Source organism: Chroicocephalus ridibundus, chromosome 7, assembly GCF_963924245.1.
Source record: "Chroicocephalus ridibundus chromosome 7, bChrRid1.1, whole genome shotgun sequence".
Taxonomy (NCBI): Eukaryota; Metazoa; Chordata; class Aves; order Charadriiformes; family Laridae; genus Chroicocephalus; species Chroicocephalus ridibundus.
The window spans coordinates 36,887,560-36,901,252 of record NC_086290.1 but is presented as its reverse complement, the minus strand read 5'-3'; the positions used below and the strand labels follow the sequence as shown (position 1 = coordinate 36,901,252).

At 44.7% G+C, this 13,693-nt stretch overlaps 1 protein-coding gene across 2 annotated transcripts; it reads left to right on the top strand.

The window, feature by feature from the left end:
- The first annotated feature begins 460 nt into the window (after window positions 1-460).
- Window positions 461-10,941, top strand: C7H2orf88 (chromosome 7 C2orf88 homolog). 2 transcript variants are annotated; one of them, XM_063341299.1, is made up of 5 exons: window positions 461-599; window positions 905-1,074; window positions 5,598-5,671; window positions 5,967-6,043; window positions 9,670-10,941. In XM_063341299.1, exon 5 carries the CDS (start codon window positions 9,836-9,838, stop codon window positions 10,097-10,099), a length of 264 nt encoding a protein of 87 aa, XP_063197369.1. In that variant the 5' UTR covers window positions 461-599; window positions 905-1,074; window positions 5,598-5,671; window positions 5,967-6,043; window positions 9,670-9,835; the 3' UTR covers window positions 10,100-10,941. The 2 variants fall into 2 exon arrangements, with proteins under 2 accessions (XP_063197369.1, XP_063197368.1); XM_063341298.1 differs by having other exon boundaries at window positions 509-631.
- The last annotated feature ends 2,752 nt before the right edge of the window (window positions 10,942-13,693 follow it).

The window sequence follows — 13,693 nt, the reverse complement described above, 5'->3', positions numbered from 1 at the left end:
AATTGCTATTTTTCTGTCATTGCGCACAATTCGATGCTGCCTGACAGGACAAAATCGGAGGACCATCACCCAGGCCTCGCCCCTAGTCGTTCCCACAGTTTCCTTCGCTTGAGCACTCGCCAGCACTGAATCACTCCCCGTCCTGTGGCACGTCTGCGTTTTGTCACAGGGACTAGCCAAATGTGCGACTTCGATAGCCATGAGCTTTTTATGCGGTAACTCCGTCCTTAAAAAGCGCTTCCCATCGTTTAAAAGAAGGAGAAGCCAATGAAAGGCGATTTTCCTGCGTGATTTTTTTTCCTTCTTTTAAATTTTAAACCGCAGGCCCCATCCCGGCGCCGATGCGCGTCGGCCCCCGCTGCCACCGGCCCCGCCGGGCGCGGGGGGGTCCCCGGGGGGAGGGAGGGAGGGAGGGAGGGGGCGGGCGGTGCGGGGCGGCAGGTGCCGCTGCGGCGCGGGGCGGGGCGGCAGGTCGGGGCCGCTGCCGCGGCGCTGCCGAAGGGGCCGGCGGGGCGGCGGGGCGGTGGCGGCGGCGCCTCCCCGCCCCGGCGGTGCCGCGGGGAGGGCGGAGAGCGCCCGGCGGAGCGGCGCGGCGCGGCGTGAGTCGTAGTGGCGGCGGCGGCGGCGACGGGTGGGGGGCCCCTCCCCGACCGGTGCCAGTTCGAGCGGGGCCGGGCCGGCTGCCCGCTCCCCCGGGAGGTCCCCGCCGTGCGGGGGGCGGCGGTGCCGTCGGTGCGGGGCGGAGGCGGGGCGGCGGCGCGCCGGGAGCGGGCGGCTCGGCCCGGCCCTGCCCGCCGGGAGCCCCCGCCGCGCCGGCTGGGCGGGGGGAGCTTGCGGGCAGGTTCCCCGAAGTGTTCGTTGTCAGCATGGACTTTGATGGTGGTTTCGCATCTCTGTGGTTCAGGGAGAGCGGTCTGGAGGACGCGGCGTTGGTGGGACGAGGGCCTGATCCTGCTGGCACCTTTGGAGGAAGGAGCATCCCTCTCCAGGAGTTTCTCCTCGGTGGCCGGAGGCGTGCTGGTGGGACCGCGTTTGCAACATGCTCTTTGCCCTTAAACCACCCCCACCGTGCTGGTATGTCAGACGGGTTTCTTGCTCCCATCTCATCTTGCTTAGGAGGACCATGGTAGCCCGGCGCGGTGTTGCGGGAGGAACAGGCCGTGGCCCCTCGCAGGCGTCACAATGGGTGGTGACCCACGGCCATGGGCAGGACTGGCCTTCAGCATCCTCCGCTCGTGCTGCAAGGAAAGGAAGAAGAGCTGGGCTTTGAGGTGGGGGCTTTCAGGACAGGCAGCAGTGACCCTTACTCCTCCCGTCATCTCGCAGTGAGGTCACTAGCAATAAAGTCCTCAAAACCGAGCAAAACAGAGAGGTGGTGCTCCAGCTGGGCACCCGTGGGGCTGCCTGAGAAGAGGTAGTACCCCATAAAACGATGTGAGTGAGGGAGTGCGGGAAGGTAAATGGTGCGGCTGGTTCTCTGTAAGCCACGTTCCTGCTGGGGGGAAGGCAGGAGACTGGTATTTGCTGGCCGAGGTGGCGTGAGGGCTTCTTGTCTGCCCCTGCTCTGCCACGCTTCAGCTTTCCCAAGCTTCGGCACAGACCTGTACAGGGAAGGTTACCTTGATCTGGCACTTTGTGAAACACAGGTTTAGTGGTGTTAGATCAGCCGCTGCAAAAATTGTAAAACATTCAGAAACATCACATGCTTTCTCATAGTTCAGGAAGTAGGAGTCCACATTAGGTTTCTAAATATAGTAACTAAAAAAAAAAAAAAAGAGAAATACAGGGATTTATACTATAGTCTTAACAAAGTGGTATTTTTAACCTTTAAGTACATCCAGATTCATTTTCTTCTGAACACTTTGTTCTGCTGAGGAAATATTTAAAAATCACTTTGATTTGTATGTGTCACACGAGGGGCTGGGTAGAGCCTCGCCACGCTCGTGTCTCCAGGGACAAGGTGGTTCCGTGGGCAGGGTCCTGGGGGTGGGGGGAGCCGGTGGCGCTGCCAGGCTGCGTGGGGCACGACTGCCTCGCCTGGCTGCCGGCTGCCCCGCTCCTCGGGCGCGAAGGCAGCAGCTCCGTTAGAAGTAGAAGCTGGCACATTAGGAGCGATGAAATTCAAGAAAACAAATACCGGGGGAGAGCCGTGAGACAGTGGTTTTTAAGGCTGATGCAGTTCTCTCTCACGATTCTGGGCAGCTTTCATACAGAGAATCTGGTCATTAACTTCTCATTTTGTTCTCTTACTCCTCGGCTGATTTCTGCCAATCATTAGTGATGTAGTTGTGATTTTAAAATGTGGGGTTGTGTGTTCCTGCGCATTCCTATGTGAGACTTGGTCTTCTGTTGCATTCCTAGTTCTGATTCCCAGTTTTACAGTTGGCTTCTGTATATGGAGATTAAAGAACAGAACGGGGTGTGTGCTGCTTTTCTTGTACTCGTCTCTGGTTGTTCCTGGGCAGATCCTGGCCATCTCCTTCGTTCTGACTTTCATTTGTGTTAATCCAGTGGGACCTTTGCCTTTGTAAGGGCATCACAAAGCAAAGCAATGCACCTCATTCATACCTTATGATCTGCAGCTCCATATGTTCGTAGTTGAATCTTGTGACAGATACTACAATAAAACGCGCCCCTGTCAGACTGAGATACTGATCCACTGTTTTACCTGCTGCTGCTCATCACTTCTGGCTGGCAGGATCCCCAGGCTGGGCAGCAGCCAGAGACAACAGAAGGAGGGGCTTTCTTGCTTGTAAAGATTTGTGCATCTCCGTTTGTCGTCTGCATCAGTCTGTCTTTGGCTGGCACCTGTAGAGGAGAGTAATATGCTTTATTAAGGCTAGATACGAAGTTTTTGCATGAGTATAACTAGCTTAATGTTTTAACTGTTCCTGAAGGTGGGCTGTTAATAGGTAGGGTGTGATACCACGATTGACATACTGGGATAGAAGTTCTGTGCTGTATATAGGAAAATACCAATTTCTGCTTTAGTTCATTGAAAACGGTATCACAGCGCTGTGATCAACGAAGAGGCTGCTTCATTTTGACCCAGCGCCGTGCTTTCAAGCTGTGTAACCTGTGTGTGACTCAGAGGGGCTCTCTGACAGCCTTTGGTGGTACGCCTTGCATTTTCCCACCTGTGGAGAAAATATTTGTAGGGGTCTTCTCCAGGCTATAGCTTTGCAGCTAATACATATAGGGGGTGGGGTGATAATTGCAACAGCTGTGGGCTTTGCTGAAAGATGTGCTGATCCAATATCTTTCCATGTTATGCAGAGCAAGGAAGCAGCTACACATCTATGTTACAAACGTCATACCCATTTGTTATGTCCTGTCTCTATTTACTCACCAGTTCTGAGCATTATTTTGTATTTGGGTCCGGGTTCTTGGAGAGTTTCAGATCTCCTCCATGACCATTAGCTTTTCCTTCCTCTGAACCAAGGCATTTCTCACTAATTTCTGTGGTTGAGTTCCTTCAATTTTGGCAAAGCTTCCTGCAGACAGAGCTTCTGAGAAGCTCTGCGTCTTCTTCATGCCCTTCTTTTACAACCTCTCTCTGAGGCCTCACTTGCTAAGGAAACTCCATTGGTCCACTCCTACTCATCTGGAAAGCAGGCTTTCATAAGCATTAGGCATCCTACTCTTGTTTGTGTGAGGGCACGTTAAGGTAATGACTCTCCCTTGTCCATGGTCTGGCAGAGTCTGTTGAGAAATGTCTGTTTGCTTGTATTCTGGGGCACTCGGGGGAAAAAACCACCAGGCACTGAAAAAGCAGAATTAATACGTTGTACGTATTTTCTCCAAAATAGTAGTAGGATGGGTGCTTGGACAAGCAGCTAAGTTATGCGAGAGCAGAACCCATAAGAAGTTCTCAGCATCCTCTTGCCTTCAGGCTGCTCTCTGAACTGCATACAATTCTGATAAATAAACCGCTGTACTGGAGGGAGGATTTCAGGACAGACTGACTGGGTACAGTTTTACTTTCATGAAATCAGACAGCTACCAAGCACACGATGTTCTTTACTTGTAACATGTCATTTTTCCTGGATGAAAACTCACCTTATGGCTGCTGAGGACTGTACCTGCTGGCATGGCTAATATTGGTATTTTCACCTAAAGGTTCTTCGCTGTCCTTCACCTCTGCTTGCTCCTTCAACTGTCCTTTTACTGAAAAGCCTTTTAAAGTAAGCTAGAGGTCATGCCTGATTCTGAGAAGTGAGTGTGTTGTTTCCCCAGTCAGTTACAAACTGGCTTAGGAGCCTGCAAAAGTTTTATCAATTCTGGCCATAGGTGGGAAAAAACTCAAGCCATTGAAATTCCAGCACGTACCCTGAGACAGATAACCAGGAGACTTTCATTTACATGCTAATCCTGCACAGCAGTTGTTTTCCGTTCCTGCATCCAGCCCTTCCCAATCTGTAGCTCTTATCTCTCGTTGTCAGTAAGCAGCAAGAGAGGGAGAGGACGGCCCTGCGAGGAATGAGAGCTTCGCTTTTTCTCTTGCGGTGCCCGAGTTCTTTTGGGGTATTTAGATATTTTAGTGATTGCCCAAGGTAGCTTGATCTTGGGAATTGTGCTTGTCTTAAAAGAACTCTAGCTTTTTAAAACTTCCTTTTCCTGTGGTTAGAAGGAGACTTTATAATACACATTACCCCAGTGTAGCCGCTCTGTAGGATTTGCATAAAACTGGATGTTAAGGAGAGGCAGAAATATAAAACTGGTGGATTGGACTGCTTTGAGAGCCCCTGCCTGGGGCTGCTCTGCACGGGGAGCCTCTGAGTCCTGCAGCGATGGAGGCGATGGTGTGCGCTAAGTGAATGATTCATCCCTCTACCATTTATGTGCCGTTGCTCTGTTCAAAACTGCAGAATGTACATAAGCATAATATCATGTATCCTCCTGAATAACAACCCACCTTGTTAGGGAGAGGAAAGGCAGACGTAGGATGTTCTGGGTTTCTGTTTCTCTCCATTGTTAGATGGAGAACGTAAATATTTAACGTGATTAGGTGCAGTTCAGAGGTCTGGATGTCTAAATGCTGTTTGGTTTACCTCTGCCGGTATGACAGTTGGGTCATTTGCCTTGAGTTTGAATATCTTTGTTACAAAGGGTAATGTTTATTGTTTCCACGATTATGACAGCGCTGTGATTATCTGACTATTCTCCCTATGTGCTTGGATGATGACGGTCCAGGTCTCAGCAGAAGCTCTGAGAGGGGGAAGGGAAAACAGGAGAGAACTTTTAAGCTTAGGCAAAAGATGGGGTGCTCCAGATGCTGGCGTATTACCCTTCGTGTATCCTTGCTGAAATCATCCTTAACTGGACTTACTGTGGAAGGAGGTTGGCAACATGCCCAAGCAGTGGCCCCTCTGTATGCCTGGGATTAGGAGCTGTGTATAAATGGTTGTAGCCTGCCATTCAATCTGATTTCTTAAGTGCTGTATCATCCTTTTACCTTTGGCAAAGTCAAATACTGTGGGTGAACAGGCAAACAGACTTCTGCAAGGCCAGCGCTACAGGTTCATCTAACTTTGTGATAAGACGTAACTTTGACATCTTCTTGAGTGCTGTGCTGTATTTATTGGTTCCCATTGCAGAGTCCTGGTTGTGAAGCTGTCTGTGCTGTACTGGGGACAAGTGGGACAACTTGCTAAAAGCAGACGTGTTTTTGGTAAGTAGCATACTGACCTTCTCTGTCACAGCAGAAATTACTCGCTGTGTTCAGTTGGGCAAAGCTGCACTACGCTCTTCTTCATCATATTCCAGAGAGGCAGGCGAAACCCTTATTTTTGGATAGCTCACATTTATCCTTTTGTAATTATTTCTTTTTGGTGATGTTAATACCTTAAAAAGTCTTGTTTTTCTAAATAAAACTGCAGTTATGCTATTAATGCTTTCTTCCTGTATTTTATATTGTATAATAGTGAATTGCACGCATCCTTTTACCATTGTTTTGTTTCCTTCAGTGGTTAGAGATGAACTCGCCTTGGCACGAAACACGTAACCAGGCTGGCAAAGAGACTGCTTAGCCCTCTCATGCAAGGTGAGTTCAGCTATGTGGTATGACTCCCTCAATATTTTCTCTCTCCTTGTATTACCACAGGGCACATGCGTAGTAAATAACATAATAGGTGAGACAACACCTGAACTTGTCCTCGTGAGCTTCTGATTCAAGGGAATATGGAATATTCAGGGATATGGAAGGGAATCGATTGTTTGCGGGACTCTTCTTAAAATAATAAACAGTGTTTATAGTATTGAAGTTAAATGAGGTATTTAAAAGCATATTGACTATATGTCCACTGAAATTGAGCACAACTAGGAACCTGTATTTTTCAGATGAATTAAATCAACATTTCACTTACCGTAAAATTGGAATTTAAAAAGAGAAGATACGCTAAAGTATGTGATGGGGCTGCTTTAACTCCTGGTTGACAGTGTACTCAAGCAGATGGCAGCTCCCTAACCTCTGCCTGCAGCTAAGCGCAGCAGCTTGTCACGTGGGGAACTGCATCTGCAGGGGTTTTGGCCTGAGCCTCGAACAGTCTGTGCAGCGGTTTCTGAGACACAACTGGCAACAGAATAGAGCCTGGACACTGAAAGAAACAGACTCCTATCAGACAATTTTGCGTTGTGCAGTTACTGAATGAAACATCGTGCTGGGAGTAAAATGAGCTGCTTTTTTTTTTCACCCCCTCTGAGTGTGTGAGCATTGTGAGGAAAGCTGGAGATGTTAAAAACCCTGTCAGAACTTAACGCTCTGGAGATGAGTTCGGGGGAGAGGATTTAAACAGCGCTTCACCATGTATGTGCAAGCAATGGTTGTCAGAAAAACAAGGAAGCAGTCAGAAGATGGAGGGCAGCTTCATTTGCGATCATTTATGTGCCAACAATTATTAACTCAAGCAGAGCAGGCAAACTATAAAACTTACTGCAGTGACTTGGAAAGTACTGTGCTCTATAAATAATGAAACGAGCAACAGTCAAGAATTTAAACTAGGGTCGATAACCTTGCTTTTAAGCTCAACTAGTAATCAATTTGGAATTTAGTTGTCTTCTGTGCCTTGCTGTCTAGAAGTTTTATAGCCCGCCCCTTCCTCTGTGTAGGACAGCCAAACATTTGATTTAGCACAAATGAAAAGTCAGAGGTAAAAAGGTGGGAACAGAGGTAAATCCTGCAGAGAAAGATGCTGACCTGTGGAATTCCTCCCACCTGCTTTAGGAGATGTTTGTCCTCCCGCTACTCAGTTCCCTCCTCCTTTCTGCTAGACATTAACTCATCTGCATGTGTCCCCTAACAGAACAGGAAAGGAAATCACCAGTTGTAGGACAAAACCATCTTAAACTAACAATAAAATACTAACTGAAGTTGGCTACCATTTAACAGACCTCTAAAAAGCACAAAAAAAGAATAACATGTAAAAGAATATGGCTCCAAACTTAGATAAAAAATCCAAATCTGAATAGTCATTAAATAGTCAGGGATGAAACTCAGATAAAATATGTTGTTATATCAGCAGTGGCATAGAGCATGTTTATGGCCAGGGAATCCGAGGTTTAAATCTACAATATTTACGGTTCTGACTAAGCCTAAGGAGGACACAGTATCGAATCTAAAACTGCTAATTGTCACCAGTAGCATGGTGAGAAGGTATTGGATGGCATACCTGTCTACTTCCCAGTGAAGCTTGCGTATTACCTTGGCTGGATAAAGACTGCAGCTTTCTAGTATCAGCAATGCTGGGTTATAGGTGCTGTTAGTGATTCTTTGCCATATTAGATACTTCGAGCTACATATTTGTCCAGAAGAGCAAGTGGAAATTATTTTTATTAATGTGTTATTATTAGTAAACATTGAAATTAGACGTGCACAAGACAGTAATATTAGAAATTTTTGAATTACTCAGACGTCTGAATTGCTTTCAGACATCTCCTTGGCCTCTGGTCTGTAAGCAAGTTCTGTAAGCGTTTTAAGTTTCATCAATGTATGCAGTTGATAGACATGGGCATAAAGCTCATGGGGTTTTTTATAAACCTCCACAGGGATAAATGTGGTTTCTTGTGCAGTGAAGGGAATCCTTCCTTTTACTCATTTAATCAAGTTGTTACAGTAAAAATCTCACTGATAGCTTAGCTCTCCTCTGTGTTGGGTACAACTACAAATGCTAGCAGCGGGGTTTGTTACAGGCTTGTTAACTACACCGCCGGCTCTAAAATGCACTGGCACATGCTGCAGCCTGTCATTACGCACACAAAAAAACTTCCCTGAATTTTATTAAAGTAGTTTAAAAACATTTCTCTAGAACTCTGAAATGCTCTTATACACACGTTTTCATACCTTTAGCTTTGTATGTACTTTCTGGCTTCAGAAGCCCTTCAGGTCTGGCTTTCTGCCAGGAATATCAGCCACTGCTTCTGAGTGCTGGCACATCAGTCCTACAAATGGCTTTCTAAACAGATAGTGATGTTTCCGTGAACTAGCAGAAAGAGGAGAGAAGCTTGTCACTGTGAACGTGGTTGTCATGAGTCAGCTGCTGGACTGGGGAAGTCCCGTCCTACCTGTAAAACACCATTTACCTGCAAATGGGATCGATTTCCTCTGCAAATATTTGCCTGTCATCAGGTTACTGGATTGGAGCCCCTATTTGCCCCAGCATATAAAGCAAATAAATAAGGCTTAACATCTTTGCCATGATGATGTTTTCAAAGGCTATTTACAAAAAAATCTTTAACTTTGGCTGACCTTAGTATGACGTCATTGGGTGAAGCTGTAGGAAACAGTTGGTTTCTGTGCAGCACAGTCTTTATTTTGGCTGGCAGTCTATTAACTCCGATAAGCGGGTAAGCTCAGCCAAGCAAAGTCAGGCATATCATGAGATTCTGCTTTGCCTGTATAGAGAAAGTAGCCTGAGAAACAGCTTTGTAGGCCAGTAAACAAAAAAACATATACCAGAATTTGGGGCTGACCGGTTCTGATTCTTGAGGAGTTTGACAAAGGGACCCTGTCAGGTGTTTCATTCCTCGCTCTCCCTTCTCTAGATCTTGAGTTGTCCTGCTTCAGTAGGAATGGCGCTCTGTCAGACCTGCCTCAAACGCAGCTGTCCGCAGCTGCTTTAACCTCTCAAGGAAAAACCGAAAAGCAGCTCGTTTCTCGTGAATCCCTCCTCCTGACTGCATGCTCAAGCATCCTTTAGCAGCAGCTGAGTGACACTGAGAGTGAGCGTCACTCCTGCCCAGAGGGTGTAACCACAGCCACGACACAGGGCGCTCTGGTGGTTGTGAGGTGCTTCTGTGGGGTGTTTTTGGGTTTTATTTTTATTTTCTTTAGCAGCAGCAGTCACTGGAGTTAAACAGTATTTGTTTAAAGATTCAGGAAAATAGCACTGCGTTGTCAGTTTGGAAGAAACAGTTTGGGTTTTTTTCTGAGACCTTTACATTCCTAGAAGCCTTACATCACGTACTGGGAATTGCATTCAAAGGCAGCTTGAATTCAGGTCAAGCTTTGCCTACTTGTAGTAGATGGATATTAGTGATAAAAACATTTTACGTGCACACCGTGCAGAGATTTACTGAAGTTGCTTCTACAAGCGTCTGTAGTGAATTTAGCTTTCCTTTGAGCTCACTGAGAATGGCAAACTATTGCATTTATATGAAACACTATTTTGACAGATTTCTTCAGAAGTAAAGAAGCACAAAAGGAGACGTTTTGTTCTTTCAAAATAACTGGAACCACTGGCAAGAAGCAGCAACGCTGTGCATTGAACAAGGGAACCATTTCCAGATTATCAAAACATGCTGTTGAACTGAATTTTGCAGCTGCATTTTCAAATGTACCATGGGATGCATCAAATCCAAGGACGCCTTTCCAGGTTCAAATGCTATCCAGGATGAACGGATCAGGGGAGGTAATGAAGGATGCACTGGGGAGAAATCATCGCTGATAGCGGTGAAGGTGGACGAGAAGGGTCCATCAAGCACGATAGTGCTAGACTATGCACACCGTCTCTCCCATGAGATTCTTGATCAGGCGGTGAAACAGTGGGCAGTGACGGAAAGCAAATACAGCGACATCCCTTATATCGAAAGCGATGTGCCCTGAGCCCTGACTGGCAAGAACTGTCTTCACAGTGGGTGTCCTGGCTGTTAAGCAGTTTGTATTTGGTACCAGTGCAAATAAAGTAAAATCAGCTGTGATTTGAGCATAATGCCACTATATGAGTGTGTTTGCAATGAGAGGCTGAAAAAATTTGCCTTTAAATCTATATTGCTAAGAAACTAATTGGATTATAGTAGAATCTATTAATCAAGTCTCACTTGTTATCAGCCGTATTTTGAGTATATTCTGTCTTTGTATGTGTTGAATGTGATCAGAAATCAGTGTTTAAAAAAAGGAGGAGAAGAACGTGGTTGCCCTGCAACTGTAGAAGTGCTGCCACAGAGGCCCCAAAGATGCTTAAGAACAAAGTGTGGATTATTTTTATGTACTACATAAAAAATCAGAGGCCTCTTTGTAGGTGAAAAGAGAAGAACTCTCTGTGCTTGGTAAATTTGCCTGCATTTTGCTAAAGTGAAACCAAGGTCTACATGTAGCAAAGGTAACTGCTGTTATAGATTTTACTTTGATTCTTTGACCTGACTAAATCTGTAAGCCACAAAATAATGAAGGCGATGAGAAGCATTTTATAAAACCAAGTAGTATTCAGGGAACCATATGGATTATGATAATATTCAACTTCCAGTCTTAAGCGAACCAATGAGAAACATTACAATATTGATGAACAGTGCATTATAATTAACAGATGCTCTGGAGTCTGTAAATGCATGAAGGCTATTCTTTAAAATCCTGCAGTAAGATAGTTTAATTACATCCGATCACTGTGTTCAGCCAAAGCTGTTCGGTTTTTTGGTTTGAGGGTTTTGTGTTGTTTTTTTCTGTCTTTGGTGTTAGGGTGCTGGCTTTGGGAGTTTTGGTTTTTTACTGTAACACAGATAGGTGTGCAAAAACTACTGATGCTAACTAGTGAAATGAACCTTCAAAGGTGTAACGATGTTTCAGGACTATGTATTTCATGGGAAATATGGCTGCATTACACTAAAATTTCACTCTAAAGTAACGCCCTTGGGACAGTATACCTTCCTTAGGTTCTGTAGGCTCATCGCTTACCTACTGGTAACGGTGATGCAAACAAGAGCTGTAGAAACCTAAAGCCTGAGCCGTGCACTGAATTAGCGAATCAGCCTTAGGCCCAAAGCTGAAGGGCTATGTTCTTTACCAGTTTTATCGCGCTTGCATCCACACACTGGACCCTGCTTCTCCAGGACTTGCAGCCTGACCTACTGTGCTCATAACTAGCATTTGAGAGATCAAGAAAGGGATTAATTAATCACAGTCATCTGAAAGCTACAATTTTGCTGACATTTTATACAAAATTAATGCCTTGTAGAAGCTTGGGGTTGTAGCACCTGTTTGTTCATTTTTATTACAGCCAGTTTAAAAGATGCATATTTTTTTCCTAAATCAAAGTGCTTCCCATTTTATGTTTTTGTTTTATAGAAAAATGCTTTCCATACTGGCAAAAACTGTTACTATTTTTAAAAAGTACACATAGTTCTAGTAACTGATATGAAGCATGATTTTTCAAGCCATGGTAAGCAAGCAGAAAGAGGACCATGCAAATCATTATTTTTAGCTTATTCTCAAACATAAGAGAGTCTATGAATTGAGCTGTTTTGCAAACTTTGTGACACAAACTTAGTTATTTGAAATTCACCTGTACTGGGGAAGTGGTTGTATCAAGAGTAAATGGTGAAAAATACGTCTTTGTAACACAGCACAAGACTGCCATTAATTCACACTGATCAGACCCTGTCTGTAAGACTGTTCTCAGCCTTTTGCTGAAAAAGGGAAAAAAACCCTGCTCTTGTTGTGACGTCATCTTTTTTGAAGCAATGTAGTATTCGTTGAAGCCATATGTAAAGTGGGACTAAGGTATTATGGTCCATTTAAATTCCGCTGCTAACGGCGATGTTCCTTGAAGCTCTAAAACATGTAAAACATTAAATCATGCCCTACCTTTGCTCTATCTAAGAAAACTCCATGCCATATACTAGGGTGAATTAAAAAGCAAAAGCAAAACACTGATCAGATCAGTACATGTGAATTGGATATTGCTTAACCACAGCATTAAAAAATATCCCTATCCTTATTATAGCTAAAATAGAGCTTTATTACAAAAAAAGGCCAGCTTTTCTGTAACATTAGTCTTGGCTCAAGAATGTTACACTCCTAAAGACAGTAATTAAAAAAGGTGCACCCAAACTCCATAGATATTATTTGCCAGATAGGCGAAGAGCAGACAGAGAACTGCACTCGCTTAAAGAGTGCATTTAGGTATATCTGTCTTGACCCTTGTACCTTGCTGGCTGCCACGGGGAGTTGGGTGCTGCAGTGCTCACCGTCGCAATGTCTCAAATCCTTTCTCTGGATGTAGCCTTAGCACCTGGCACTCTTCTGGAGGCGGAGTATCGTGTGCACTTTTGAAAGCAGCTTCTCCATTGGCAGGCTGCCACCGTGCGGTCCAACAGTAGCCAGAATTACAAAATAACATGGAATAGCCTCAAGCATCTGTACTGATGAACACCCAAAATTTCCCCAAAGGAGAAAGTTACCCAAGTATAATTAAACGTGCATCACAGTGAGCTTCCTTTTGGAGTACTTGCTGTGTAGGACAGGTACACCGCTTGCTCAGAGAGCCATCCATAACGCAGTAGCGACTGGATCGCCTGCTGCTGGTTATGTCCAAACAGTCACTTACCTGCAACCACAAAGCTTGTCTTCCCTCATTAATGCTTGAAGATTACAGCGACTTCAATATGGCCTGAAGCGCAATTCCAGCTGGTTTACGATGCTTTCTATGACATTGGCACTTCAGGGAAAGCACACAGCAAATGGAAAGCGTACAAGCTTGCAAACAAGCTTACAAACAACAGGGAGACAGCTTCTCACCAGGAAAATAATCTCTTTTACAAGATGCTGTCCTTAATAAATAATGCACTTACCATTAAATAAAAAAAAAAAAAAAATCTGTTCAATACTACAATCTGGTGAGAGATCGAATGACATCTCATTCCAGAGTTCTGCTGTATTTTAATAGGCACAATACATAATAAAGACTTCTTTACCTAAATAAAATTACATCTGCTTATTTATCATTAGATTACTCTAAACTGTGCTATAGTCTTACAAAGCCACTTACAGTGGCTTTCCAGCTAAGTTGCCACTGATTCTTTGACTTGATTTTGTGTCATAAAGGCACTCCAGTATGAGACTGGCATACTCTGCAAAACCACTTCTATTTAGGAGTTAAAAATACATTTGCTTTATATTTTCTGCAGGAAACGTTAAGTATAGTCAGAGTGGGTACTATGTGACTGACAATATTCTAATAATGGTTCAAAACACATTAACTGCAGCACAACTTTGTAAAAGTGACATTTCTGTAGTAAGACACATCAGTATTCCCAAATAAAACACACTACGATATATTTTTACAGTATTTTTGTGGAAAATACTTTCTTGTGGACCAAATAAAATTAAACTTGCCATCTGCTTGTAAGATTCTTATTTCATAAAATACACCAATTGGACAGGGTCCTGTTACCATGAGTTTGGGATAATTCCTGTTCACATAAA